The sequence below is a fragment of the Tamandua tetradactyla genome, chromosome 3 (assembly GCF_023851605.1).
Source record: "Tamandua tetradactyla isolate mTamTet1 chromosome 3, mTamTet1.pri, whole genome shotgun sequence".
NCBI classification, from domain to species: Eukaryota; Metazoa; Chordata; class Mammalia; order Pilosa; family Myrmecophagidae; genus Tamandua; species Tamandua tetradactyla.
In genome coordinates, this window is record NC_135329.1 from 69363790 (window position 1) to 69390005 (window position 26216).

At 39.1% G+C, this 26216-nt stretch overlaps 1 protein-coding gene across 3 annotated transcripts in view; it reads right to left on the reverse strand.

The window, feature by feature from the left end:
• The window catches only part of NBAS (NBAS subunit of NRZ tethering complex), a 585536-nt gene that overhangs the window by 41474 nt on the left and 517846 nt on the right, over positions 1–26216 (reverse strand). For all 3 annotated transcript variants that reach the window (XM_077153236.1, XM_077153235.1, XM_077153237.1), the window contains one exon: positions 25964–26159. In XM_077153236.1, the coding sequence (XP_077009351.1) occupies positions 25964–26159 (196 nt within the window). The remainder of the gene's footprint in view (positions 1–25963; positions 26160–26216) is intronic.

A 26216-nucleotide genomic window follows, 5' to 3' on the forward strand; every position in this document is an offset into this window, starting at 1 on the left:
ATAGTGATACTACTAAATGTGAATTTTTGCTGATGTATAATGAAATGACTCAATAATTGGAATATGTGTACAACTTGGTGAACCAATTCTTTCCAACTGATTAATGCATGATATTACAAAACCATGAATGGTTAAAAGATCATTCAGAGTGTCGGATAGACCAATGGATTTTATTTTTTGTAACAGTACAAAAACTTTGTTGATATGACTTCAAATTCCACATTGCAATGAACTCTTAAGAAACTATCACTTGTAGAGCTTTGGTATAGTATTAAAGAATAATACAATTATCAGAAAAAATTATCTGCAAAGAGTGAGAGTTTTGCTTCTTCCATTCCAATTTGCATGCCTTTTCTTTTACTTGTAAACCTAACTGCTCTGGCTAGAACTTCCAGCACAATGTTGAATAACAATGGTGACAGTGGGCATTCTTGTCTTGTTCCTGATATCAGAGGGAAAGCTTCAGTCTTTCCCCATTAAGGATGATGTTGGGTGTGGGTTTTTCTTATATTCCCTTTATTATATTGAGGAAATTCCCTTCTATTTCTATTCTTTGAAGTGTTTTCATCAAGAAAGGATGTTGAATTTTTTCAAATGCCTTTTCTGTATCAATTGAGATTACCATGTGGTTTTTCTGCTTCAATTTGTTGATATGGTGTATTATGTTAATTGATTTTCTTATGCTGAACCATTCTTGCACACCTGGAATAAATACCATTTGGCATGGTGTATAATTATTTTAATGTGCTGCTGGATCCAATTTGCAAGTATTTTGTTAAGGATTTTTCATCTATATTCATTAGAAAGATTGGTCTGTAATTTTCTTTTCTTGTAATATGTTTGTCTGGCTTTGGTATGAGGGTGATGTCGCCTTCACAGAATGAGTTAGGTAACTTTCCCTCCTCTTCAATTTTTTTTGAAGAATTTGAGCAGGATTGGTTCTAATTCTTTCTTGAATGCATGGTAGAATTCACATGTGAAGCCATCTGGACCTGGACATTTCTTTTCTTGAAGTTTCTTGATGACTGATTCAATCTCTTTACTTGTGATTGGTTTGTTGAGGTTGTCTATTTCTTCTCAATTTATGTTGGTTGATCATGCCTTCCTAAGAAGCTGCCCATTTCATCTGTGTCATCTAGTTTATTAGCATATAGTTGCTCATCGTATCCTCTTATTGCCTCCTTTATTTCTGCAGTGAGTAGTTATGTCTCCTCTTCCATTTCTAATTTTATTAATTTGCATCCTTTCTCTCTGTATTTTTTTTGTCAACCTAACTAAAGGTCAATCAATTTTATTGACTTTCTCAAAGAACCAACTTCTGGTTTTGTTGATTTTCTCAACAGTTTTTAAATCCTTAATTTCATTTATTTCTGCACTAATCTTCCTTATTTCTCTCCTTTTGTCAGTTTGCTGTTCTTTCTCTATCTCTTCCAAGTGAACAAATAATTCCTCAATTTTTGGCTCTTTCTTTGCTGCTTTTTATGGGGGGAAGGGAGTGCATGGCCTGGGAATCAAACCCAGGTCTCTACATGGAAGGCGAGCATTCTATCACTGAACCACTCATACACCGTCTTATTTTTTAATATATTCATTTAAGCCAAGAAATTTCCCTCTTAACACTGCCTTTGCTGCACCCCATAAATTTTGATAAACTGCTTTCATTTTCATTTGCCCTGAGATATTTACTGATTTCTCTTGTAATTTCTTCCTTGACACACTGGTTGTTTAAGAGTGTGTAATTAGCCTCCATATATTTGTGAATTTTCTGGCCCTCTGCCTGTTTTTGATTTCCAATTTTATTCCATTATGATCTGTGAAAGTGTTTTGCATGATTTCAATCGTTTTAAATTTATTGAGACTTCTTTTGTGACCCAGCATATGGTCTGTCCTTGAGAAGGATCCATGAGCACTTGGGAAAAACGTGTATCCTGCTGTTGTGGGGTGTAACGTTCTGTAAATGTCTGTTAAGTCTAGTTCATTTATCATATTAGTCAAATTTTCTGTTTATTTATTCTCTGTCTAAATGTTCTATCCATTGATAAGAGTGGGGGTATTGAAGTCTCCAATTATTATGGTAGAGGTGTCTACTTCTCCCTTCAGTGTTGTATTTGCCTCATGTATTTTGGAGCACGCTGGGTTGGCACATACATATTTATGACTGTTATGTCTTCTTGTTGAATTGTTCCTTTTATTAATACATAGTATCCTTCTTTGTTTCTTTTAGTTGTTTTACATTTAAAGTCTAATTTATCAGATATTAGTATAGCTACTCCTGCCCTTTTCTGACTATTGTTTGCATGGAATATCCTTTCCCAACTTTCACTTTCAACTTATTTTTGTCCTTGGGTCTAAAATGAGTCTCCGGTAGACAGCATATAGATGGGTCCTGTTTTTCAATCTATTTTGGCAGTCTATGCCTTTTGATTGGGGCGTTTAATCCATTAACATCTAATGTTATTACTGTATAGGCAGCACTTTGTTCTACCATTTTGTTTTTGGGATTTTATGTCATATCTGGTTTTTTCTTTTTTTACCTTACTGATAGCTTTCATTTCTACACTCTTCTCCAAACCTCTCTCTCCTGCATTTTCCTATATGCCTGTAGTGCTCCCTTTAATATTTTACGATATTTCTTGCAGCACTGGTCTCTTGGCCACAAATTCTCTCAGTGATTGTTTGTCTGAAAACATTTTAATCTCCCCTCATTTTTTTCTCCCCCTCATTTTTTGAAGGACAGTTATGCTGGACATAGAATTCTTGGTTGGCAATTCTTCTCTTTTAGGACCTTAAATATAACATACTACTGCCTTCTCACCACCATAGTTTCTGCTGAGAAATCCACACACAGTCTCATTGGGTTTCCCTTGTATGTGATGGATTGCTTTTCTCTTGCTGCTGGCATCTAGGCATTTGATTTCCTAATTAATTTATTCTGGAGGTTGTTTTACCTTGGATTTTTGTGCTGGATGGCTTTGTTCTCTATCTCTTCTTTGACCTTCAGTTAAACTTATTCTAGATCTTAGCATAGGTTCTGTTTAACGGATCAGATTTTTTCAGTTTCTGTTTTTCTGCTTCTTGCCCTGCCTATTTGGAGCCTTTTTTTTTTTTTTTTTGAGGAGGGTCTCCTCAGATATTACAGACCCCAGTCAGATTTTCCCAGACCAGACAGGCCCACATCTCAGGAGAAAAGAGTAGCCAGCATCATTTTTCCCTGAGGGTGAGACCCAGTAGGTTGTCAGACTTTCCTATGAAGCCTCTAGATTCTGTGCTTTTCTTATCCTGCCCACCATATGGCATTTGTCTGCCCCTGGCTTCCGATCAGCTTAAAGTGATGTGGTCTCTTTAATCAGACTCTCCCTGCCAGTGGCATGATTGAGACAGAGGTGAGGTTGTAGGAAGCCTTTAATTGTTTCAGTTTTCTAGTTACTGGAGCCTGAATTCTTTGAGGGAGGGATTCCACTTGAGCTGGGCTACACCTTTCTCTTGTGGAAGATACACCCTTTAGGGAATTGTTCTAGTTTGCTAGCTGCTGGAATGCAACACACCAGAGACGGATTGGCTTTTAATAAAAGGGGATTTATTTTGTTGGTTCTTCAGAGGAAAGGCAGCTAACTTTCCACTGAGGTTCGTTCTTACGTGGAAGGCACAGGATGGTCTCTGCTGGTCTTCTCTCCAGGCCCCTGGGTTCCAACAACTTTCCCCGGGGTGACTTCTTTCAGCATCTCCAAAGGCCTGGGCTGAGCTGCAAGTGCTAAGATAAGAAATGCCGAACTGCTTAGGCTGTGCTACGTTGCGTTCTCTCATTTAAGCACCAGCCAATTAAGTCAAAGGTCACTCATTGCAGCAGACATGCCTCCTAGCTGACTGCAGATGTAATTGGCAACAGATGAGGTTCACGTATCGTTGGCTTATGTCCGCAGCAACAAGATTAGGTATGCTCACCTGGCCAAGTTGACAACTGAATCTAACACAGGAATTAAGTCCTTTCACCTGACTAGTTCCCTTGTCTCTCAGACAAGGTTAACTCTGACCCTTGCCTGGGATAATGCTAGAGCCAGAGAGTGCTTGCAGTTCTATCTAATGAACTGTTAGGAAGTAGAAGAAAGCAAAAATAAAAGCCTTTTCAGAACAGGACCCCTGCTCCTTGGGTTTGTCAATCAAGAGCTTAAGTTACTATGGGGTATTGTGTATCTCCAGGCTCTATGTGCTCCCTTTACTTGGGGTCCAGCCCTTCTCCAGTATTTTATGCTATCCTACTTAAGAAGCCTCTGGGTTTTTTCCTTTTTTCCATTAGCCCCACTCCCTCTCTGCCAAGGCAAAAACTCCTAGTACCTTTAGTGCTTTTTCAAGGTTTATCTGTGCTGGGGGTCCATTTTCAGTAGTAAGAATTTCAAAATTAATTATGCAATTAGAGTTTGGTTGAGTTAAGCCCTTGCTGCTAGTAAAGTCAGTTTCCTTTCTCCTAGGGGAACCAGGCTGCCATGCCTGTGCCAGCCTCTGTGGCTTGGGGGACTTAACAGTTAGATGCGAGGCCTCAGCAGTTCCATCTGGTCCAGACTGGTGTATGCTGTGGGTCCGGTCACTGATGTCCCACCAGCAGTTACTCTGCACCGTTCCTGGCTGCTCTGGAGGACAACCCAACTTTCATACCTCACTAAGCTGCCATCTTCTACAGAAAAAGTTATGAAAATGCCCCACCTCTTCTCAATTACATGCCACCTTTGGGCTGGATTGTCTTCATATACTTCAAGCAAAACAACGTATTACAATAAATTGAATGCAGATGGAGATAATGAAAACCCAGCTTTTTTTTTATTAAGCTGTATATTGAAGAGATTTGTGAAAATGTTGAACAACATCAGTCTTCTCTCTAAGTTTAATTGGGTTTGGAAAATATAGCTCTTTTATAAAAAAAGTTATTTGTCAGCACATTGTGAGTTTGTATTTTAAAATAACATATATATATATTTTAAAAATTTTCTCAATTTTAATTTTAATACTGCAAATATCAATAGTTATACATAACTAATAATTTTGAAGAATGTCAAGGGTTCCTAAGACCAAAGTATTTGAGAACCATTTGTCCAAGAATAATCTACATTCTGAAGGGAAAAAAAAACCAAACTTCCAATAGGCTGCTTCTTGCTAAGTCAATAACTTTAAAATCTTAAACACATTTAGTGGAAGATATTTAATTCTAGGCCAAGTTAGTGAACCTAAACTTAAGAAGACACTAAGTTTCCTCCTGAATGAGAAAACTATCTCTACCCACACACTACACATCACTTAACAGGGGAAACCCTAGCCCTCTCATTACTCTCAATTTTATTCCTAAACATCCTGCCCTAATCCACTCCTGATAATGCCTAAGAATCCCATTATTATTTTCCTCATCTCTGACTTGTGGTTCATTTTCCTCTTTTAAGCTTCTCTGATACTCAGGGACTCAATGTTTTTCTTCAATGACCACAATTATCTGACTGTAACAATTTGAGTTATCACTGTCAAACATCCCTCTTGCTTCAACATAGCCTCTGGAATAAAAGAGTCAAGTGTTCTCCATGTTCCGTTCTAGTTTTGACTGGAACTGCAAATTGGTTTACTGAATACATATAGATGGGAACCAATGGGAGGTAATTTTCATGAAAAGATAATTATAGAGATCAGCAGTTTGAATAAATTTGTTCTCTCCAATATATTGTAGAACATACAAAAATGAACATATGAGAAGTAGACATTTTTACTATCTTCATTTAGATGGTCATATAAATCATGTGACAAAGTGTTAATTAGTTGCTCTGCAAATACAATAAGTTGAATATTGAAGAGAAGAAAGCCTTAGGTATTTTGTAGGCTGAGACAATTTCTTCAACCTTCTTCAAGGATTAAAAAATCCTCTCATCTAAAAGAGCAGACCACCTGGCTTCATGGCTCCTTCCCCACCCCTGGAAGTTCGCGGTATGTAGCTGTAAGAGTCAGAGAACATGCCAAGGTACATGACACTGGAATGCTCCGGGTTAGGGGGATGACCCCTTGTAGGCTTGCTACTTCCAGTCTCACCAGTTGAGTTAAAAGCTGATTAAGAGTCAGTTGTGTCGTGAATTACTGATTATGTATGTTGTTTTATTTTTTTTATTTTTAATTAATAAATGAATTAAAAAAAAAAAAAGAGTCAGTTGTATTTGGTCCCAAACCTGTTTATACCCGTTGACTTTCTTATTCTAAGACATGCAGTTTAACTCCATACTATATAAAAGGATGAAACTTAAATGCAACAGGAAAGAACTTCAGCTATGAAAACTAAGTTGCATATTTTGGAAAAACTTAAAATTCAGTTCAGTCACATGAAAGAATGCAGTGGTCCTGGATATGGAAAAAACAATAAAAACTAGTTACATAAAACATTGTTATAGTACAGAACATTGTATAGGCAGAACAGCTGTACAACATTGGGAAAAATCACAGAAATCTAAGAGAATTTTGTACTCAAACTGCTTTGCAAATTCTTGTTCAACTTTAAAGAAATCAACTCAAAAATGAATTTACAATACTTGATATTCTCAAAAATAAACATTCTTCACTCCACTTTAGTAAACATTTGGCAGAGTCATACTCTTTCATATTTTTGGTTTCACATAAAATGCTTGGGCTCTGCTCTATCAATTCTTATGATACTTACTTTAACAGGCTTCAGTAATTGACTCATGAAGTAGTTAAGAAGCTTTTACCATAGCACTGAATTTGATAAAGGCCTTATAGGACAAACAGATCACAGTGCTATAGGAAGAGAGAAGTTAACGAGCTCAGGAGATGAGGAAAGGTGGTCTTGAGAAAGGCTTTGAAGGAAGAGAAGGTTTGGACACAGGAAGGTGAGGGAGAAGAAAAGTCTGAAGGCTGCCCTAGGGGTGTTCAGTGGGGGGCTCTGACTCCTAGCTGGTGGTAAGCGAAGGTGAATTGTGGCTGATATGGCGAAGGAAATATGCTGGGGCCCAGAAAAGGAGAATGGCTACATGTTCGGGACTACTACATAGTTCCTTTGGGCTAGGAGAAAAGGGAGAAAATCTGGAAGCATGAAAAGTATACCTTCTGAGATGTCTCTTGAAAAGTTAAAGGTAGAGAACTGCACATAATAAACTTAGCTTCTAGCAACTGTTTATTATGAAAGTCCAATGTGAAACCTTTTTCTGAAGATTATTTTTTAATAGAACAATAAACACCACTGATACACACACACACACACACACACACACACACACACGTATAGATAGAAAGATGGAAAGGATTTTGCCAGGAAGAAAAAAAAATTAAGGGGAATGGTCAGAGCCAAATTCAGCACATTCAGGGTATTTTAAAATATCCCTTAGATATCTGATACAAAACACCCAAGGAAATAGATATGTAAAAATCAAAAGAAATATTTCATAAGGCGTCAGGGAGCACCTATACCACAGACACACCTCACCACAGATGGACAGAATATACTCACTTCAGATATTTATCTATAGATAAATGTACATCATGTAAGACTACATTTTCAAGTGGTAAAGTAAACAAAAATACTCAGATACCTGACACCCATCAGAGTGACCAATTAAGATCAAAGGCTTTTGCTTTCTTCCACGTTTATGATCTCAGAAAATCTCTTCTTGCTGGAATATGAAATGGTGGGGCTGGGGAGGGGCAACATTAGAAATGGTGTTTCTAAAGGCCTCTCAAAGCCCTAACAGTCCATAGTTCCAAGACGGAGAAGTGTGACACTGAGAAGGGTCAACGGTTACTAGATTCCTTTATGGCTTACAGTGGAGGCTGTAATGAAGTGGGGGTGATAAGTTTGAGTTTCCAACAACTTGACATACAGCTGAGCCTGAATTCCCTCAATAATAACATCTATGGGTAAGGAAGAGCCCCTTCATAGGGTTACCAGAAAACTTAAAATGGGACAAGGCATGGAGCCCCTAAGCATAGCGCTAGGTCTAGATAAACGTTCAATAAATGTTATTCCCTTTGCTTTAAATGGGGGCCTTCCAGGGCTCTGCTTGGACGTCCTTCCTCCATACTGACACCTTTTCTGAACTTGTTTATTATCTAGGTTATATGCCAAGAATTTTAGTTCTCCTAAATTTAGGAGAACTAAATTTAAAGTTAGTTCTTTCTTACTTTTCCTAACAATAAGAGATATGGCTTATCTCCCCACTGCTTAAAGAAAAGTAACATATTTCAAACTTCTGAAAAAGTTTCTGTACAACTTCTCCTCCAGGCCAATATCCCTCCTGAATATAAACAAAAATAAGTACAACTTCCTCTATCTAAGACATCTTAATATTGATAAAGGATGGGGAAGAGGTCCTTTTCCATCACGCCTTATAATCATCCCTTTGGGTCAAGGCCACAGATTCATTCTTGAAGAAAACACCTGTGTAATGAATCTTTTGTCAAGAACTGTGAAGACTTCACCCTCTGACAATCTAACAAGTTAGCATACTGCAGTTTAAGAGAATCTGGAAGAAGACAAACTCTTAGGTCTGAAAGAAGGGTCTCTTCTCCTCACAGCATTCGCAGTAGTCATAATATCAGCATTTTTTGGTGATAGTTCCATAAGCCCCAATTCCCACAGGTGATGCAGAGAGCCAGTGACCCCTGCACCTACAGTGGGTCATGCTACAAGGAAGAACCCTGAGGTTAGGGTGTCCGCTTCTTTTATACTGGATAGGAAGCATGTCTGCCCTCTGCTCCAGAGGAAGATGCAATCTCTGTCTTCCAAGGCATTCTGATCTAAAAGCATCTTTGAAAGGACTGTAACAAAGATGGGAAGTGCCTTTAGTTTTAAGACTTGCAGAATCATGACAGTCCCATAGAAAACTGTCTCCCTTCAGGCTTTTGACGTGTTTATAACTCATCCTTTTGGGGAAGAGTTTAAGACTAGTCCCTCAATATCAAACTCTGCTCTTAGAAAAGAGTATTAAATGAAGGTTCCTAAACATGGTTCTCTAGATGATGGAAGAGCTAATATATTTTCTTTTGAATAGAAATATTTACCCTAAAATTTATTTTTAAAAATTCCAAGAAACTAAGTTTAAAAAGGTAAGCCTTCAAAATTATACTAATATTTACTAATCCCTTATACCTGGCACTATGAGAGTTATTTTCACATATATTATTACATGCATTCTTTTATCACTTATTTAGTTGTTTTAAAGAATTCTCTTTATTAAATAATACTATTCATTTTCAGGACTTCCCTTGGGGTTCCTAGAAATTAGAATAGTATAATATACAAATAATCAAATAAAGCTAATTTTTATTTCTTTTTTTAAAAACAGTTAGAACTACTATCTTTATCTCTTCTCCTACTGCTTTGACTAAGTGTCCACAACCATGCTAAAAATTAATGATTGTGGGCACCTTTAATTTACTCTGAATTTCAATAGAAATGCTTTCAAATTTTTCAGTGTTAAAGATTTTGGCTATGATTAAATCTTAGTGGTCAGCAGAGAACACAGAGCATAGCAGGTAATCCATATACATTTCTTTTATGAATACTACAACAAAAATAATGATATTATCTACTTTCTAGAATATGGTTATCACCCACATATTTGTATACCATAACTAGTAATGTTGCTCATTAAGTGTTAGAAAATGTAAACAATGCTATGGTGAAATCACTATGTCATAAATCTGAAAACTCTCTGAAAAAAAAAAATTAGGGAGGTAAGCACTACTTTGAGATCACAAAAGTTAAAACAAACGGTTCTCAGAGGCTCACAGAAGCTGTGAAAGCATGAGATCAGGACAAATACCGTGGGGATTTTAATGGCCTGGAACACATGAAAAGCATAATGTAGGCTAGGAAAGAACCAGATTCCCTCTTCACTTGTAAAGACTAAGTGGATATTAAAAAGATAAATTCCAAGAACTAGATAGATTTCATACAACTATAAGAACTACAGAGACCTCACATGTGCACAAACAACTACAGTGTAAAATGGTTCTGGAATATATTTAACATAGAGATAAAACTAACTTTAAGTGGCTTTCAAATGCTTCAACATATCTCCCTAAAGGAACTGCAAAATTAATGACGAGAGATCAACCTGATTATATAGGCAGCTTTCCAAATAATGATAGCTTTTGAAACAATGATGATAAAGTCAGAGCAACACAGAAAAATGTTTACTTCGGAGACTGTGCCAGTTTGAAACTGTCGGGTACCCCAGAAAAGCCATGTTCTTTAATCTTCATTCAATATTGCTGGGTGGGAACTTTTTTATTATTTCCATGGAGATGTGACCCAGCCAGTTGTGGGTGGTAATTTTTGATTTGATGGTTTCCATGGAGATGTGTCTCCACCCATTCAAGGTGGGGTTGCTTACTGGAGCCCTTTAAGAGGGAACCATTTGGGAAAAAGCTACAAAGCACAAACAGCCCACATAGCCAAAGGCTTTTGGAGTTGCAGAAGGAAAATGCCACTGGGGAAACCTTATGAAATGAGGAGAGAACGCTAGCAGACATTGCCATGTGCCTTCCCAGCTGAGAGGGGTTCTGGACCCACTGGCCTTTCTTTAATCAAGGTATCTTTCCCTGGATGCCTTACTCGGGACATTTTCAAGGCCTTAGAGCTGTAAACTTGCAACTTAATAAATTCCCCTTTTTAAAAGCCATTCCGTTTCTGGTATGTTGTATTTGGCATCTTTAGCAAATTAAAACAGAAACATTCTGAGAACTTTTTTTTTAATTAGAAAAATTGTGGTTTTCAGAAAAATCAAAAGTATGAGATTGCCATAAACTGCTCCCACCCCCCGTCAATATACACACACCACTGAACCTCTGTGAGCCTTAGTTATTTCTGCAAACTGTCTGTATGGCCGTTATAAATATTAAATGAGATAACATGAATAAACAGCTAGTAAAGAGGTTGGCACATGGTAAGGCACGTAATAAATATAATTTATTTTGTCATTCACATAACTTGCTAGAGAAAAAGCAGAAAGCTGAATTTGTACTGAGTCCTTCTAACCTTCTAATAAGAATTATGTCTATAGACTAAACAGCACAAACATATAAAAAGAAGTATGAATTTTTTAAGATAATTGGAGTGTGGCTTAACTCATTCCATTGAAAAGCTTCATTTATTTGTGTATAAATATACTTTAAATGATTTGTAAGCATGCCTTCCATAGATTAGGGAAAATAAACTCTACGGAAACTGCTATTTTTTTTTTTTTTTTTACCACTTTTCCTTTTAGTCTGTCCCTTCCCTCAGTGAACAATAAAGTAACATATATTTCTTTTAATACCCCTGTTTCTCTCAATAAGCATCAAACAAAATCCCGGAAGGTGAAAATGCCTAGGTACTCAAATATTTAATGACTATTTCACACTGATACCACTAATTAAACATCATCAGGTTTTGGAGAAGCTTTGTTTCTCTCCTTGTTGAACTAGATGACTTTAGCCCTTGCTGCAAGTCATCTTTCAAGTAGCTGCAGCCTCCTTATCAGACACTGAGTCTGAAAAAGAGAGCTGAGTCACCTGTACTCAAAGGTGGGTAGCTTTAACCTCAGAATTCTCTGTGTCTGCTGAAAGCGGACGTGGATAACTTAAACTGGGGTATCTCTCCTGGAACTTGCATCTTCCTACAGGCATCTTCAGTTATTTATGAGTTGAAACAGACATCAGTGCATTAAGTGTACTTTATGGACAGACAAGAACTACGAACAGGTACAGGATCACCACGCGGAATGGGAGGGCTGGTGGCCACACCCCCCCTTCCCCACGAGGGCAGGCTATTCCACTGCTTCTGAGAGCCTTCTCTGAGGACACCTGATTTGAAGATGCAAAGTCACTAGGCAATTTCTTTTGTAAACACAACAAATGTTCCTGTATAAAGGTAGTCAAAATACAAAACAAATAAAAATCCTGCTTCAGTAGATACACAGGAGCATTAAGAAAGTACTGGTGCTTATCTCTAGCAATCCTGGACTCCTGTCTGTTCAAGCTGAACCTTTTATAGGTTTTCCATGGACTGCTGTATCCATGGATTAACTAAGATCTCTGGGGAAGAGAAATCAAAGCGTGAGAAGACCAGAAACAGAGTTGTAAGTTGGACAAGTAAACTCAGGGATCCAATGGGTTGGGTGTGAACACAGAAAGACTGAGAACAAAGATTAGCGCTCTTGAGGCTAGAAAAATGATGCTGCAAAGAGAAAAACATGAGTAAATTCTAGACCATCCCTAGGGGTTGAGCAGATATGTTCCTTTGGATTCTCATGATTTCAAATTAAGCATCCTCAACTGATGCTTAAGAGGAAAAAAAAAATAGTTGGGAGGTAAACTTTTAGAAGCTGTTCTCACTGGACATGGTAACAGAAAGAGGTGAGAAATTGGGAGGCAATTCATTCAATTGGCCAGGAAAGACCTAGCCTACATTCACACAGTGCAGGTGATGTGTGCAAACTAGGAGTAAAGACCTAGGGTAGTCCTGGAAATGTCTGTTCAGGAGCTCAGGGAGTACTGGTGGGAAGGGGGCTGGTGCAATGGGAACGTGAAGTCTGGACACCAGGAATGGCAAGAGAAGCAAAAACATGTACTTGGCTCTTGAAAACAAGCGCAGATACTTTATGCTTTGCCAAATCAGTCCCCTCTGATGTAAGCAGTACATTTTGGAGATAAAGGCACCTTGAGTTCTATTCCAGCATTTCAAATCTCCTTGCTCATGTCTGGACAAACATCTTCCACCTGAGAAACAACTGCCTGGTCAGAAATCATACTGCCAGCAAAGCCTGTAAAGGGATATAAAACTGTATCAACTTCAAAGCACCAGATCTCAACGGAAGCGAATCTTTCCATCGTTCCAAGTGAATCACTCCACTTGCATTTCACGGGGAAGCAGAGTGGTCTAATCTCTTATCATTAATGGCAAGAACAGACTTAAGCTAGGAGAGCTGATCTTGTCATTATAAGGGTGATCTTGGACAAGTTTTTTCAATATTTAATGTTCATCCAATCAACAAACATTTATTGAGTGCCTGTGAGAGCCTTGCTCTCATGGAATTTATATTCTAATGAAAGACAAAGGATATCATACAACAGAAAGACCGAAGGATACATAGGAAGACGTTACTTAGCGTAAGTGATCTGCAGGGAATTAAAACGGTGATAAAGGAGACTGTGAGTGGGTGGCTAATTTACGGTGTCTAGGCATTTTAGAAGAAGGGATATTTGAGCTAAAATGTGAAGTAGTTTTCCTTTATGGACATTCACATCCGATAAAAAGAATTGTGACTATATAATGTAACTATTGAACCAGGATGCTTTTCCAAGTCTCCTTTCATTTTAGGAATCTATGATTTCACGGTTATTAGGAATTTATTATATATTTCTAATATAATATGTAAGTATAGATTTTAAACATCAACTATTATCCTATATTTGGATAAGCAACTCTTCATGTCAGTGAGTCTCAGCTTTGAAGACATTTAAGATAAACTTTTTGAAAGAACCTAAATATCACTCGGCATACTGCACCTTTGCCACTATCCTAGGTCTAGACTGTGGACAGTGAAGAGTATATTTTGTTAATGTTTTGGAAAATGAAGCCAAACTTGCCTCTGACCAGAAGTGTTAATGTGTCCTTGCATGTTTCAAAGTAGGCAAAATACATGAATTTGTAATGAGGCTAGAAGATGTCTTATATTCATTCATTCTGGTGATCAGTTACAACCACAAATTCTGACAGGTTGAAATTTTAAAAGACCAAACTCTAAGCCACATAATTTCTTTCACATAAAAATGAGGAAAAAAGTTTAAGGTCAGTGAGTGGAAAAGTATTTGCAAGCCCCCTTTGGGGAATGGTGAGAGCGGGGAGAAATTCAACTTCCCCAAGTCGAATTCTTGATATTCTCACAAGCAGTGTGGATTATCAAAGCTACAGGCTGAGCCCCCAGTCTTGGGGTTTGTTCATATGAAACTTAACTCCACAAAGGAGAGGTCAAGTCTACTTAAAATTTAGGCCTAAAAGTCACCCCCAAGAGAGCCTCTTTTGTTGCTCAGATGTGGCCTCTCCCTCCAGCCAACATGACGAGCAGTCTCACCACCCTCCCCCTCTCTGTGTGGGACATGACTCCCAGGGGTGTGGATCTTCCTGGCAACATGGGACAGAGATCCTAGAATGAACTGAGACTCAGCATCAAGGGATTGAGAAAAACCCTAGAATGAGCTGAGAATTAACATCAAGGGATTGAGAGAACCTTCTCGACCAAAAGGGGGAAGAGTGAAATGAGACTAAGTATCAATGGCTGAGAGATTCCAAACAGGGTCGAGAGGTTATCCTGGAGGTTATTCTTACGCATTAAGTAGATATCACCTTGTTGTTCAAGATGTAGTGGAGAGGCTGGAGGGAACTGCCTGAAAATGTAGAGCTGTGTTCCAGTAGCCATGTTTCTTGATGATGACTGAACAATGATATAGCCTTCACAATGAGACTCTGTGAATGTGAAAACCTTGTGTTTGATGCTCCTTTTATCTACCATATCAACAAAAGAGTAGAACATATGGAATAAAAATAAATAATAGGAGGAACAAATGTTAAAATAAATTTAGTTTGAAATGCTACTAGTAAATGAAAGCGAGGGGTAAGGGGTATGGTATGTATAACTTTTTTTCTCTATTATTGTTTTATTTCTTTTTCTGTTGTCTTTTTATTTCTTTTTCTAAATCGATGCAAATGTTCTAAGAAATGATGAATATACAACTATGTGATGATATTAAGAATTACTGATTATATATGTAGAATGGAATGATATCTTATTGTTTTGTTTGTTGTTAATTTTTTTTTTAATTAATAAAAAAAATATTCACACACACACAAAAAAAAGCCAAAAAAAAAAGTTTAAGGTGATGGGGTATAGAATTTTTTTAAGGAAACATTAGCATTTTGACTCATATTTTCATGCACCAATTAACTAGTAAATTACAAAACCTGAAAACCTGAGATAAACTGTACCATAGGAGCAATCCAACACATTTAACCCCTCTCCTAACCATTCCAGCTATCCCAGCTGAGGCACACTGCTGGAATGGAAAGGACGGCATCTCATGCTATTGAAAACTGAGGGTCTCTGAATTTTTAATTCTGTTAACTAATCATTAGAAAAGGAGAAATTGTTCTCTCTTTGAGAACCAGCAAGGTGGCAAGCTCCACAGATTACGTGTTTAATTTTGTAGGAGCTGGCTGTTTTCCCAGCAACACATTGATTTGTGGGGCTACTACCTTGGGCATCTCAAGGATAATTAAATTAAGTTCCTCTTTATATACATGCAAAGTCTTCCCTAAGAGGATCACCAGCCACCGTAAAGGTAGGAGTCCCATATTTTCTGGTAACTAAATATCAAAATAACCTTATCTATTCTTATCACCACTCTGTAAAAATCCATCTCTATCCTTATATTAGATAAATCAGCTTTGAGAATGGAGAGGGGAAAAGGAGAAAGTGAAGAAAAAGGAAGACTATACATTCAACATTTTGGGGTCTTCCAGGTATTTGGGATACAGAGATGAAAACTACAGTTTAAAGTACGTGGAAGAAATGACAGATGAGGTGAACAAACCATTCTCTATCCCCTCTAATTCAAGGTTCCCCTAAAGCTTAAGAATCTTCTACAAGATTATAAAAGTAAATGGAGGGAGGCTGGAGACACACATATGATTATAACCATAAGTTCCATGATTCTACTACGCATATAAAAAGTAAGATGATTTTTGAAAAAAAAACAACAGAGACTATCTCAAATTTAAACTATGAGCATTGTTCTGTCACATCCCAGCAGTTCTGGGTGTTTTCATTCAGAAACAACAGTTTTTATGCATTCATTTTCCAAATATCAAGAGGTTACTTATAATTATAAGGTATAGTTCACAGTGAAATGTACTTGCCCTCTTAAAAAAGATTTGAATCAGCAATGCTAGGCCAACATAGAACACTTGGTCTCTAAAGGAGACTAAGGAGCACTCATATCTTGAAGAAGACCAAAGAGGACTATCATAATTAAGATACTATGGTGGTTTTCACATTTCTACTAATAAATACTTGAAGAAATCCAGATAAAGACATCTAGTACAGATATGAATGAAGCTGATCTGCATAGGACTAAGGTTATGTAAGAAAACTGGGTAAAGGATATCATTCATATTGTAAAACTTCAACTTTTCTGTGAGACTAAAGGGAGAGATGTTTATTTGGTGCAAAATTCATATTTTGGCTAGCGCATTTCCTAGTTTAACTGGTATGGTCAGTTTAATTGAACACCATAAGTACATGGAATCTTGAATAGGGCACGAGATTTTGTTGGTTTCTCCAGTAGTGTGATTCCCCAATAAATCCCAGAGTGATTTGGACAGTGAATAAAGAAGTATTTGCAAAGTCCTCTTGGGGGAATGGAGAGAAAGGGGGAAATATTCAACTTTCCCATTAGGAGAATTTCTGATATTCTCACAAGCTGAATCCTCGATCTTGGGGTTTGTCCCTACGAAACTTATCCCTGCAAAGGATAGGTTAAGCCTACTGAAAATTAGGCCTAAGAGTCACCCCCAGAGAACCTCTTTTGTAGTTCAGATATGGCCTCTCTCTCTCTCTAGGCTGACAGGGCAAGTGAACTTACTGCCCTCCCCACCCCCGCACCTCCGACATGGGACATGACTCCCTTGGGTGTAAATTTTCTTGGCAACATAGAACAGAAATGCTGGCATGACCTGGGACCCAGAATCAAGGGATTGAGAAAACCTTCCCGACTGAAAGGGAAAAGAAAGAAATGAGACAATAAAGTGTCAGTGGCTGATAAATTTCAAACAGTCGAGAGATTAATCTGGAGGTTATTCTTAAACATTATATAGATAACCCTCTTCAGTTTGTGGTGTGTTAGAGTGGCTAGATGGAAGTGCCCGAAAATGCAGAGCTGTGTTCCAGCAGCCATGTTTCTTGAAGATGACTGTATAATGATATAGCTTGCACAATGTGACTGTGTGATTGTGAAAACCTTGGGTCTGATGCTCCTTTTATCTAGGGTATGGACAGATGAGTAAAAAAATAAACAAATAATAGGGAGGACAAAGTTAAAAAAGAAAGAAAGAAAGAAACCAAGATCACTAGTGCCAAGAACAGGGAAGTAGTCATCCACAGGAAAATGCTCCAACACAAGGAGAATGAAAGTGGGGAGAGGATAAAAGGGGAGCAGGATATGAGACTACTTTCACTAGAGTTAAAAAATTTCTGGGAGATGATCTCTCGAGGACCTGAAAACTTACGCACCAACAGAGAGGAAATATGGTACAATGAGGAGTTACACATGTGAACTTTACAAATTAGGTGACAACAGAATGCACTCAGATAAAGTCAAGACAGTTTAGAAAAGCACATGAAAAAGGAATCTCAGTAACAGATCTAAGCTTGTTTTCATAAAAGAAAAGCTATAAAGACATAAAAATCTCAGAAATATTCCAAAATCACTAAATTCATATAGAAGTTGAAACGTTTTCTTTGAGTAAACTGAGAAATGCTTAAAAGAACAGTGGCTATGGTGGCATTCCTTCTGAAGAGTCTAGGCCCAAATATCAACGCTCATGCTAGGGCTTCACCATGACAGCTAAGATGGATGTTTCCTCTTTTCCCGGTTTCCACGTTATTTTACAATATTGTCAATATATAGATCTGACATAGCATGAAGTGTTGGCCTCCAAACAAAGAAACCAGCCTCATCGTTCTGTCAGGTTCCAGCCATCAAGGAAGATGAATTTGAACAAGGTTGAAAAATGGAGATTTTGTCAAGCAAGTACATTTGCTTCAGGCTGGGAGTCAGAATCTAAAATTCCACCTTACGAAATTAAAAAAAAAAAGTCTAAATTTAGAGTTTACTTCAGGAATGCTATGTGAAACTTGCTATTTGTTAAAAGAAAAAGGAAAGAAAGAAAGCATAGCTCTAACCTCTAAGATGAGGCGAGGTAACCTGAAAATATTTGACAGCCAATTGCTTTTGTGTTCATATACTCCTTTTTAAATAGGTTGCCGGAGGTCTTCTGGTATAATTAAAGGCAGAGTGTTGCAACTAAATACTGTGGTGAGATCTTAAGGTTTAAGTGAGAGAATTATTTAGATATTAATGACTTTTTTATTACAATCCATCTCAAGAAGTCTGGGAGACTAGAGACTCTCTGATAAGCCTCTTTTGAATCTTAATTTCTCTACTCTGAAGAATAGATAAAAATAGTTACCTGTTTATCAAACACAGGGATATAAGAATATATGTGCCAATATTCTTAATATTGACCCATTTTTTTTAACTTTTTTATTGCATAATATAACAAATATACAAAGCAAAGAAAGGAAGGAGCAACAGTTTTCAAAGTACTCTACAATAAGTAGTTATAGGACAGATTCCAAAGTTTGTCATGGTCAGGTTCATGTGTCACCTTGGCCAGGTGGAGGTGCCTGTTTGTCTGGTTGGGCAAGTGCTGGCCTGTCTGTTGCAATGAGGACATTTCATAGAATTAAATCATGATCACATCAGCTGCATCCACAGCTGATTCCATTTGTAATCAGCCAAGGAGAGTGTTTTCTGCAATGAGTGATGCTCAGTCTAATCACTGGAAGCCTTTTAAGGAGGATTCAGAAGAGACAGACTCTCTCTTCCTGCTTCGACTGGCGAGCCTCTCCTGTGGAGTCCGTCCAGACCCTCCATCGGAATCACCGGCTTCACAGCCTGCCCTGCGGATTTTGAACTCTATGTTCCCTTGGTTACATGACACACTTTTATAAATTTTATATTTGTGAGTGTTTCCTGTTGATTCTGTTTCTCTAGAGAACACTAACTAATACCTCTTGATACCAGGAGTGGTTCTTAAGAAACAGAATCTTAAAAATGGGTTTTTATGAGTGGTTTTCTACTCTGACTGGACTCAAAGACACTAAGGACTCTGATTCCCATAATCAGAATGACACTGCCAATCCATGAAGAGAGTTGTCAAAAGAAATAGTCAAAATATGACCATTTGATTCTCATAATGTTCCACTTATATGAAGCCAAGCTCTGGGGGGTAACATTTTCAACACGTTTACGGAGTTTTGTGGAAATAAGAGGTATAGAGATGTTGGCTGGTTGTTGTTAGATACACTGGATACCTTAAGGAGTGAAAGGGATGGGCTTAAGACTTCAAACGAGAAACTTAAGTGCAGTCTGACAGATAACAGAAGTTTCTATGAGTATCCTGAAGGAAAATCTTATTTCCTGCAGCCATAGACTTGAGATCTCTGAAAATCAGACTCAGAATCTCATTGTTAGAGTAGCAACTTTACAATGTAAACTGAAATGTCAATGCTGCAAATGAATGCCCTGAACCAAATGGCCTGAAAGATATTTCTAATTCTTTTCATGGCCCACCCCCACCACCCCTCATTTCTTCCAGACCTATAACTAGACTAAAGTCCCAAGAGTCCCCTAAAGGTGAGGTACAAAGTATCACACATGAGGAGGTATGTTATGCTCCAAAAGAACTGTGTGAGTTTTCCAATTTATATAGACAGAAATCAGGAGAATATGTGTGGCAATGGATTTTAAGGGTGTGGGATAATGGTGGGAGGAATATAAGGCTGGAGCAGGTTGAATTTATTGATATGGGCCCACTAAGCAGAGATTCTGCATTCACTGTTATAGCTCAAGGGGTTGGAAAAGGCATTAACAGTTTGTTTGGATGGATGGTTGAAACATAGATCAAAACGTGGCCGACAATACCTGAGGTTGAAATGCCAGAACTGCCCTGGTATAATAAGATGAGGGGATCCAGAGGCTTAGAGAGACTGGAATGCTAGAGTGGATTTATCATGCAAAGCCTGCTCTTACACCCCAGGAATGTCCAAAGGATACACCTTTTACCAGAACAGTGAGAAATAAATTTGAGATTAGTGCCATCATCCCTGAAAAGCTCTGTAGCTGCACTTCTCTGTAGGTCAGATATTACTGTGGGAACTGCTGTCATCGAGCTGGAATCCTTAAACACAATGGGGATGACCGGATCCTGAGTTAGCAGAAGCCAGGTGGCAGCACTTAATCATCAAAGACAGAGTGGACATGACTATTATAATAGACAGCAAACCCAAGCAGGACACAAAATAATCTGATTCACAGAGATTTGTGGTACTGACTAATAAATCATGGGGTACGTAGAAATACAACAGAGCGGCAGTCTAAACTAAATTCTTCTTCCAGCTATATAAACAAGAGTTCGAGGTCAAGTGAACAGAAGTCTAACCTGAATTACAAAAACACAGAGTCATGGCCCCTTAATCAATTACCAGACTTGAGACAGTTTACAGACCCAGAACCCCTTGAACGATGGGGAGGCCAGGTTCCTTTCGGGGTGAACGCTGTTACACTGCCACAAACTTATACTGTTAATCTTCCTCCAAGCCTTCCCCAAGGAGACTGATGGCCTTTTACAAGGGTAACTGTGCATTGGGGAAAAGGAAATGATCAGATATTTCGGGGATTATTAGATACTTGTTCAGAAATGACATTAATTCCAGGGGACCCAAAATGTCATTGTGGTCCACCAGTCAGAGTGGTGGCTATGGAGGCCAGGTGATCAATGGAGTTTTAGCTCAGGTCCATCTCACAGTGGGTCCAGTGGGGTCCTGGATCCATTCTGTAGTTGTTTCCCCAGTTCCAGAATGGATAACTGGAATAGACATACTGAGCAACTGGCAGAATCCCCACACTAGCACTAAGGGCTAATATGGTGGAAAAGGCTAAGTGGAAGCCACAAGAACTGCCCCTACTAAGCAAAATAGTAAATCAGAAGAAATACCGGATTCCTGGAGGGATTGCAGAGATTACTGCCACTCTTAAGGACTTGAAAGATGCAGGGGTGGTGAATCCCACCACATTACCATTCAACTCTCCTATTTGGCCTGTGCAGAAAACAGATGGGTCTTGGAGATGACATGGATTATCATAAGCTTAACCATGTGGTAACTCCAGTTACAGCTGCTGTTCCAGAGCCGTATCATTGCTTGAACATATCAATACATCCCCTGGTACCTGGTATGCAGCTATTGATTTGGCAAATGCTTTTTTTCTCAATAGCTGTTGGTAAGAACCACCAGAAACAGTTTGCTTTCAAAGCAATTTACTTTCACTGTCCTACTTCAGGGGTATATCAACTCTCCAGCCCAATATCATAATCTTGTCCACAGGAAACCTGATCATTCTTTCTCCCACAAGACATCACACTGGTCCATTATATTGATGATATCATATTGATTGGACCTAGTGAGCAAGAATTAGCAACTACTCTAGACTTACTGGTAAGGCATTTCCATGTCATAGGATGAGAGATAAATCCAACAAAAACATAGGGACCTTCCACCTCAGTGAAATTTCTAGGTGTCCAGTGGTGTGGGGCATGTCGAGATATCCCTTCAAAGGTGAAGGATAAGTTGCTGCATCCAGCCCCTCCTACGACCAAAAAACAGGCACAACGCCTAGCCGGTCTCTTGGACTTTCGCGACAATATATTCCTCATTTGGCTGTGCTACTCTGGCCCATTTATCGAGTGACCAGAAAAGCTGCTAATTTTGAGTGGGGACCTGAACAAGAGGAGGCTCTGCGACAGGTCCAGGCTGCCGTACAAGCTTCTCTGCCACTTGGACCATATGATCCAGCAGATCCCATGGTTCTGGAAGTGTCAATGGCAAATAGAGATGTTGTTTGGAAACTGTGGCAGGCCCCTATAGGAGAATCACAATGCAGACCCTTAGGATTTTGGAGCAAAGCCTTACCATCTGCTGCAGATAACTACTCTCCTTTTGAGAAACAGCTTTTGGCCTGCTACTGGGTCTTAGTAGAGACTGAATGCTTAACCTTGGGCCACCAAGTTACCATGAGATCTGAGTTGCCTATCATGAGCTGGGTGTTGTCTGACCCACCAAGCCATAAAGTTGGGCGTGCACAGCAGCACTCTATTGTAAAATAGAAATGGTATATACGAGATAGGGCCAGAGCAGGTCCTGAAGGCACAAGTAAGTTACATGAGCAAGTGGCCCAAATACCCATGGTTTCCACTTCTACCACATTACCTTCTCTTTCTCAGACCAAAGCTATGGCCTCTTGGGGAGCTCCTTACAGTGAATTGACTGAGGAAGAGAAAACCTGTGCCTGGTTTACAGATGGTTCAGCACGATATGCAGGTCCCACCCGAAAGTGGACAGCTGCAATACTACAACCCCTTTCTGGGGTGTCCTTGAAGGACAGTGGTGAGAGGAAATCCTCCCAGTGGGAAGAACTTCAAGCAGTGCACCTGGTTGTTCATTTTGCTTGGAAGGAAATTTGCCAGAGGTGCGTTTGTATTCTGATTTATGGGCTGTTGCTTATGGTGGCTGGATGGTCAGGGACTTGGAAAGACCTCAATTGGAAGATTGGCGACAAAGAGGTCTGGGGCAGAGGTATGTGGATAGACCTTTCTGAATGCACTAAAAACATGAACATACGTGTATTTCATGTGAATGTGCACCAGAGGGTGACTTCAGCAGAGGAAGGTTTTAATAATCAAGCAGATAAGCTAACCCGTTCTGTGGATATTAGTGAGCCTCTTTCCCCTGCAACTCCTGTCATTTTCCAATGGGCTCAGGAACAAAGTGGCCATGGTGGTAGGGATGGAGATTCTGCATGGGCTCAGCAACATGAACTTTCACTCACTAAGGCTGACCTGGCTACAGCCGCTGCTGAGTCCCCAATCTGCCAGCAGCAGAGACTAACACTCAGCCCCTGATATGGCAACATTCTCTGAGGTGACCAGCCAGCTACATGGTGGCAGGATGATTACATCGGACCACTCCCTTCATGGAAGGGGCAGCAATTTGTTCTAACTGGAATAGACACATACTCTGGGTATGGGTTTGCTTTCCCTGCACGCAATGCTTCTGCCAAAACTACCACCATGGGCTTACAGAATGCCTTATCCATCATCATGGTATTCACATAGCATTGCTTCTGATCAAGGAACACAGTTCACAACAAATGAAGTGCGGGAATGGACACATGCTTATAGAATTCTCTGGTCTTACCATGTTCCCCATCATCCAGAAGCAGCTGGATTGATAGAACAGTGGAATGGCCTTTTGAAATGTCAATTATGGTGCCAATTAGGTGGCAATTCCTTGAAGGGCTGGGGTAATGTTCTCCAGGAAGCTGTATATGCTCTGAATCAGTGCCCACTGTATGGTGTTGTTTCTCCCATAGCCAGAATCCATGGGTCCAGGAACCAAGGGGTGGAAATGGGAGTGGCACCACTATAACCCCTAGTGATCCACTAGGAAAATTTTTGCTTCCTGTCCCTATGATTCTTAGCTCTGCTGGTCTACAGGTTTTAGTTCCAAAAGGGGGAGTGCTTCCACCAGGAGAAACAACAATGATTCCACTGAACTGGAATCTAACACTGCCACCTGGTCACTTTGGGCTACTCATGCCCCTGGATCAATAAGGCAAGAAAGGGATTACATTATAGGCTGGGGTGATTAACCCTGACTATCAGGGTGAAATAGGACTGCAACTACACAATGGAGGTAAAGAAGAGTTTTCCAGGAATATAGAAGATCCCCTAGGGCATGGTTGCACTAAACCATGCCCTATGATTAAAATCAATGGAAAACTACAACAGCTCAGTCCAGGCAGGACTACCAATGGCTCTGAAACTTCAGGAATGAAGGCTTGGGTCACCCACCAGGCAAAGAATCACAGCCAGCTGAAATGCTTGCTGAGGGTAAAGGGAACATGGAAAGGGTAGTGGAAGAAGGTAGTGATAAATATGAACTTCAACCACGTGATCAGTTACAGAAATGAGGACTGTAATGCTGTTTTGTTCATGTTATACTATTTAAGTTGTTAAGATATCAAGTTTAAGAATGAATATTACCCAAGGACTTGTGCCCTATTCTGGAGAGATTTAATGTGTTTCCAGTTATATGCAGGACAGTTGAGTATCGTTAGGTGAAAGAAAAGAATGTGTGTTTTATTGTTTTTTATTTAGAAATTAGGTATGGTTTAAGGTGATATGTATAGCTGTCAAGCTGAGAAGGGGTGGACTGTCATGGTCAGGTTTGAGTGCCAACTTCGCCAAGTGGTGGTACCTGTTTGTCTGGTTGGGCAAGTGCTGGCCTGTCTGTTGTGATGAGGACATTTCATAGAATTAAATCATGATCACATCAGCCGCATCCACAGCTGATTCCATTTGTAATCAGCCAACAGGAGTGTCTTCTGCAATGAGTGATGTTTAATCTAATCACTGGAAACCTTTTAAGGAGGATTCAGAAAGAGAGGGACCCTCTTCCTGCTTTGGCCGGCGAGCCTCTCCTGTGAAGTTCGTCTAGACCCTCCATCGGAATCATCAGCTTCACAGCCTGCCCTGCGGATTTTGGATTCAGTGTTACATGAGACACTTTAATAAATTTTATATTTGTCGTGTTTCCCATTGATTTTTTTCTCTAGAGGACCCTAACTAATACAGTTGCCATACCATTATCTCAGATTTTTCCTTCTATTGGCTCCAGAACATTGGAACCTTAGAAGGAATATTTATTTTTTTATCATCACTTTTTTGTGTGAAAAATAACATATATACAAAAAAAGCAATACATTTCAAAGCACAATGCAACAATTAGTTGTAGAACAGATTTCAGAGGTTGGTATGGGTTACAATTTCACAATTTTAGGTTTTTACTTAATAGCTGCTCTTAGATACTGGAGACTAAAAAAAAAATCAATATAATGATTCAGCAATCATACTCATTTGTCAAACCCTATCTTCTCTGTATAACTCTACCATCACCTTTGATCTTTTTCCTACTTTTTTGGGCTATGCCCATTCTACCTTTTTCATGTTGAATATTGACTCATTTTTTAAAAAGAGAAGTGCGTACTTTAGATGTATTAACAAGGATATAAATATAAATTATAAAGCAAAACTTTAAAATTAAAAGGTAAATTAAGTTGGAGTCAGACTTCCAAGAAACTCTTTCATGGACTGAATCATCTGGGAAGTTTTGTTTTCTGGCCTTTTTGGATAGATGGCCTACACTAAATGTTGAAACACTTTATTCAGTTTGTTGATCCTGGAATCCTACATCCTTAAGGTATGTTAACTTAGAATTTATGCCAAGCTTTAAGAGCCAACACATTTCTTTGATTTAGAAATTAGTGCTCCCATTTACCAATCAACAAGTTATTTAACCACTGACCATGTGCATGGCATGCTTAAAAAGATTCAAAAGATGATTAAGACAACATCTGGCGCCTTTAGAGTTTTAAGGGAAGTAGGGAGAAAAGACTTTAAATAATAACCATAATTAAAATACTACTAGTAATACATAGTCAAAGCTCAATTATTTGGGATTCAAGGTTCAATAAAGTTTGAAATGGTTGGGGAAGGTTCCAGAGAGGAGATGGACTGAACAAGCCTTGAAGGATGGCAGGAGGAATAAGATTGATTATTTGTGCCACATTAAGTAGCTGTGGGCACAGAAGAGAAGGATGGGCATTTTATTGCCTGGCCAGAGCATGAAAGAAACAAATGAGCTCAACTCCACACTGCATTTCCATTTAAACTAGCATTTCTCCAGGGGAAGAGTGAGCCACCACAATTAATTCATCCTGTGAAAAATCCTGACTACATCCTATGAAGAGAAAAATGATACATGCATGCTAAATGAGTAAGACACCATCTACTAAGCATAGACATATTCAACTATATGGGGAAATAACTGTGCTGCACATATTCAATTACGCTATGGCTGGGCTGATGAACAGATTGGAAAGCTTAGATTAGTAAGATGATTATTCACTTTAAATCACTTTAAAGTAACTAAGAGATGGCTCCGGAGGGCTGCACTGGGGAAAACACAATACCAGTCAGGTCTCTTACCTGTCTGTGGGGCCAAGCAGCCTTGAGAATGGCTTCCGTCCTGAAGAGCACAAGGAGCCGACTGTCTTCCTCGGTCAGACGGAAGGACTGCTCCACAATCTGCAGCACGCGGACGCGGGGCCTCACGGGCAGGGCCACGTCGGCACAGAAAGGCCGCAGCCACGCCAACAGGTCCTCGGGAGAAACGAGCTCTTCGCTGCAAGTCAGAGTCAAGGGTTAGACATACTCTCAAGTCTTCACTTTTATCAGTAAA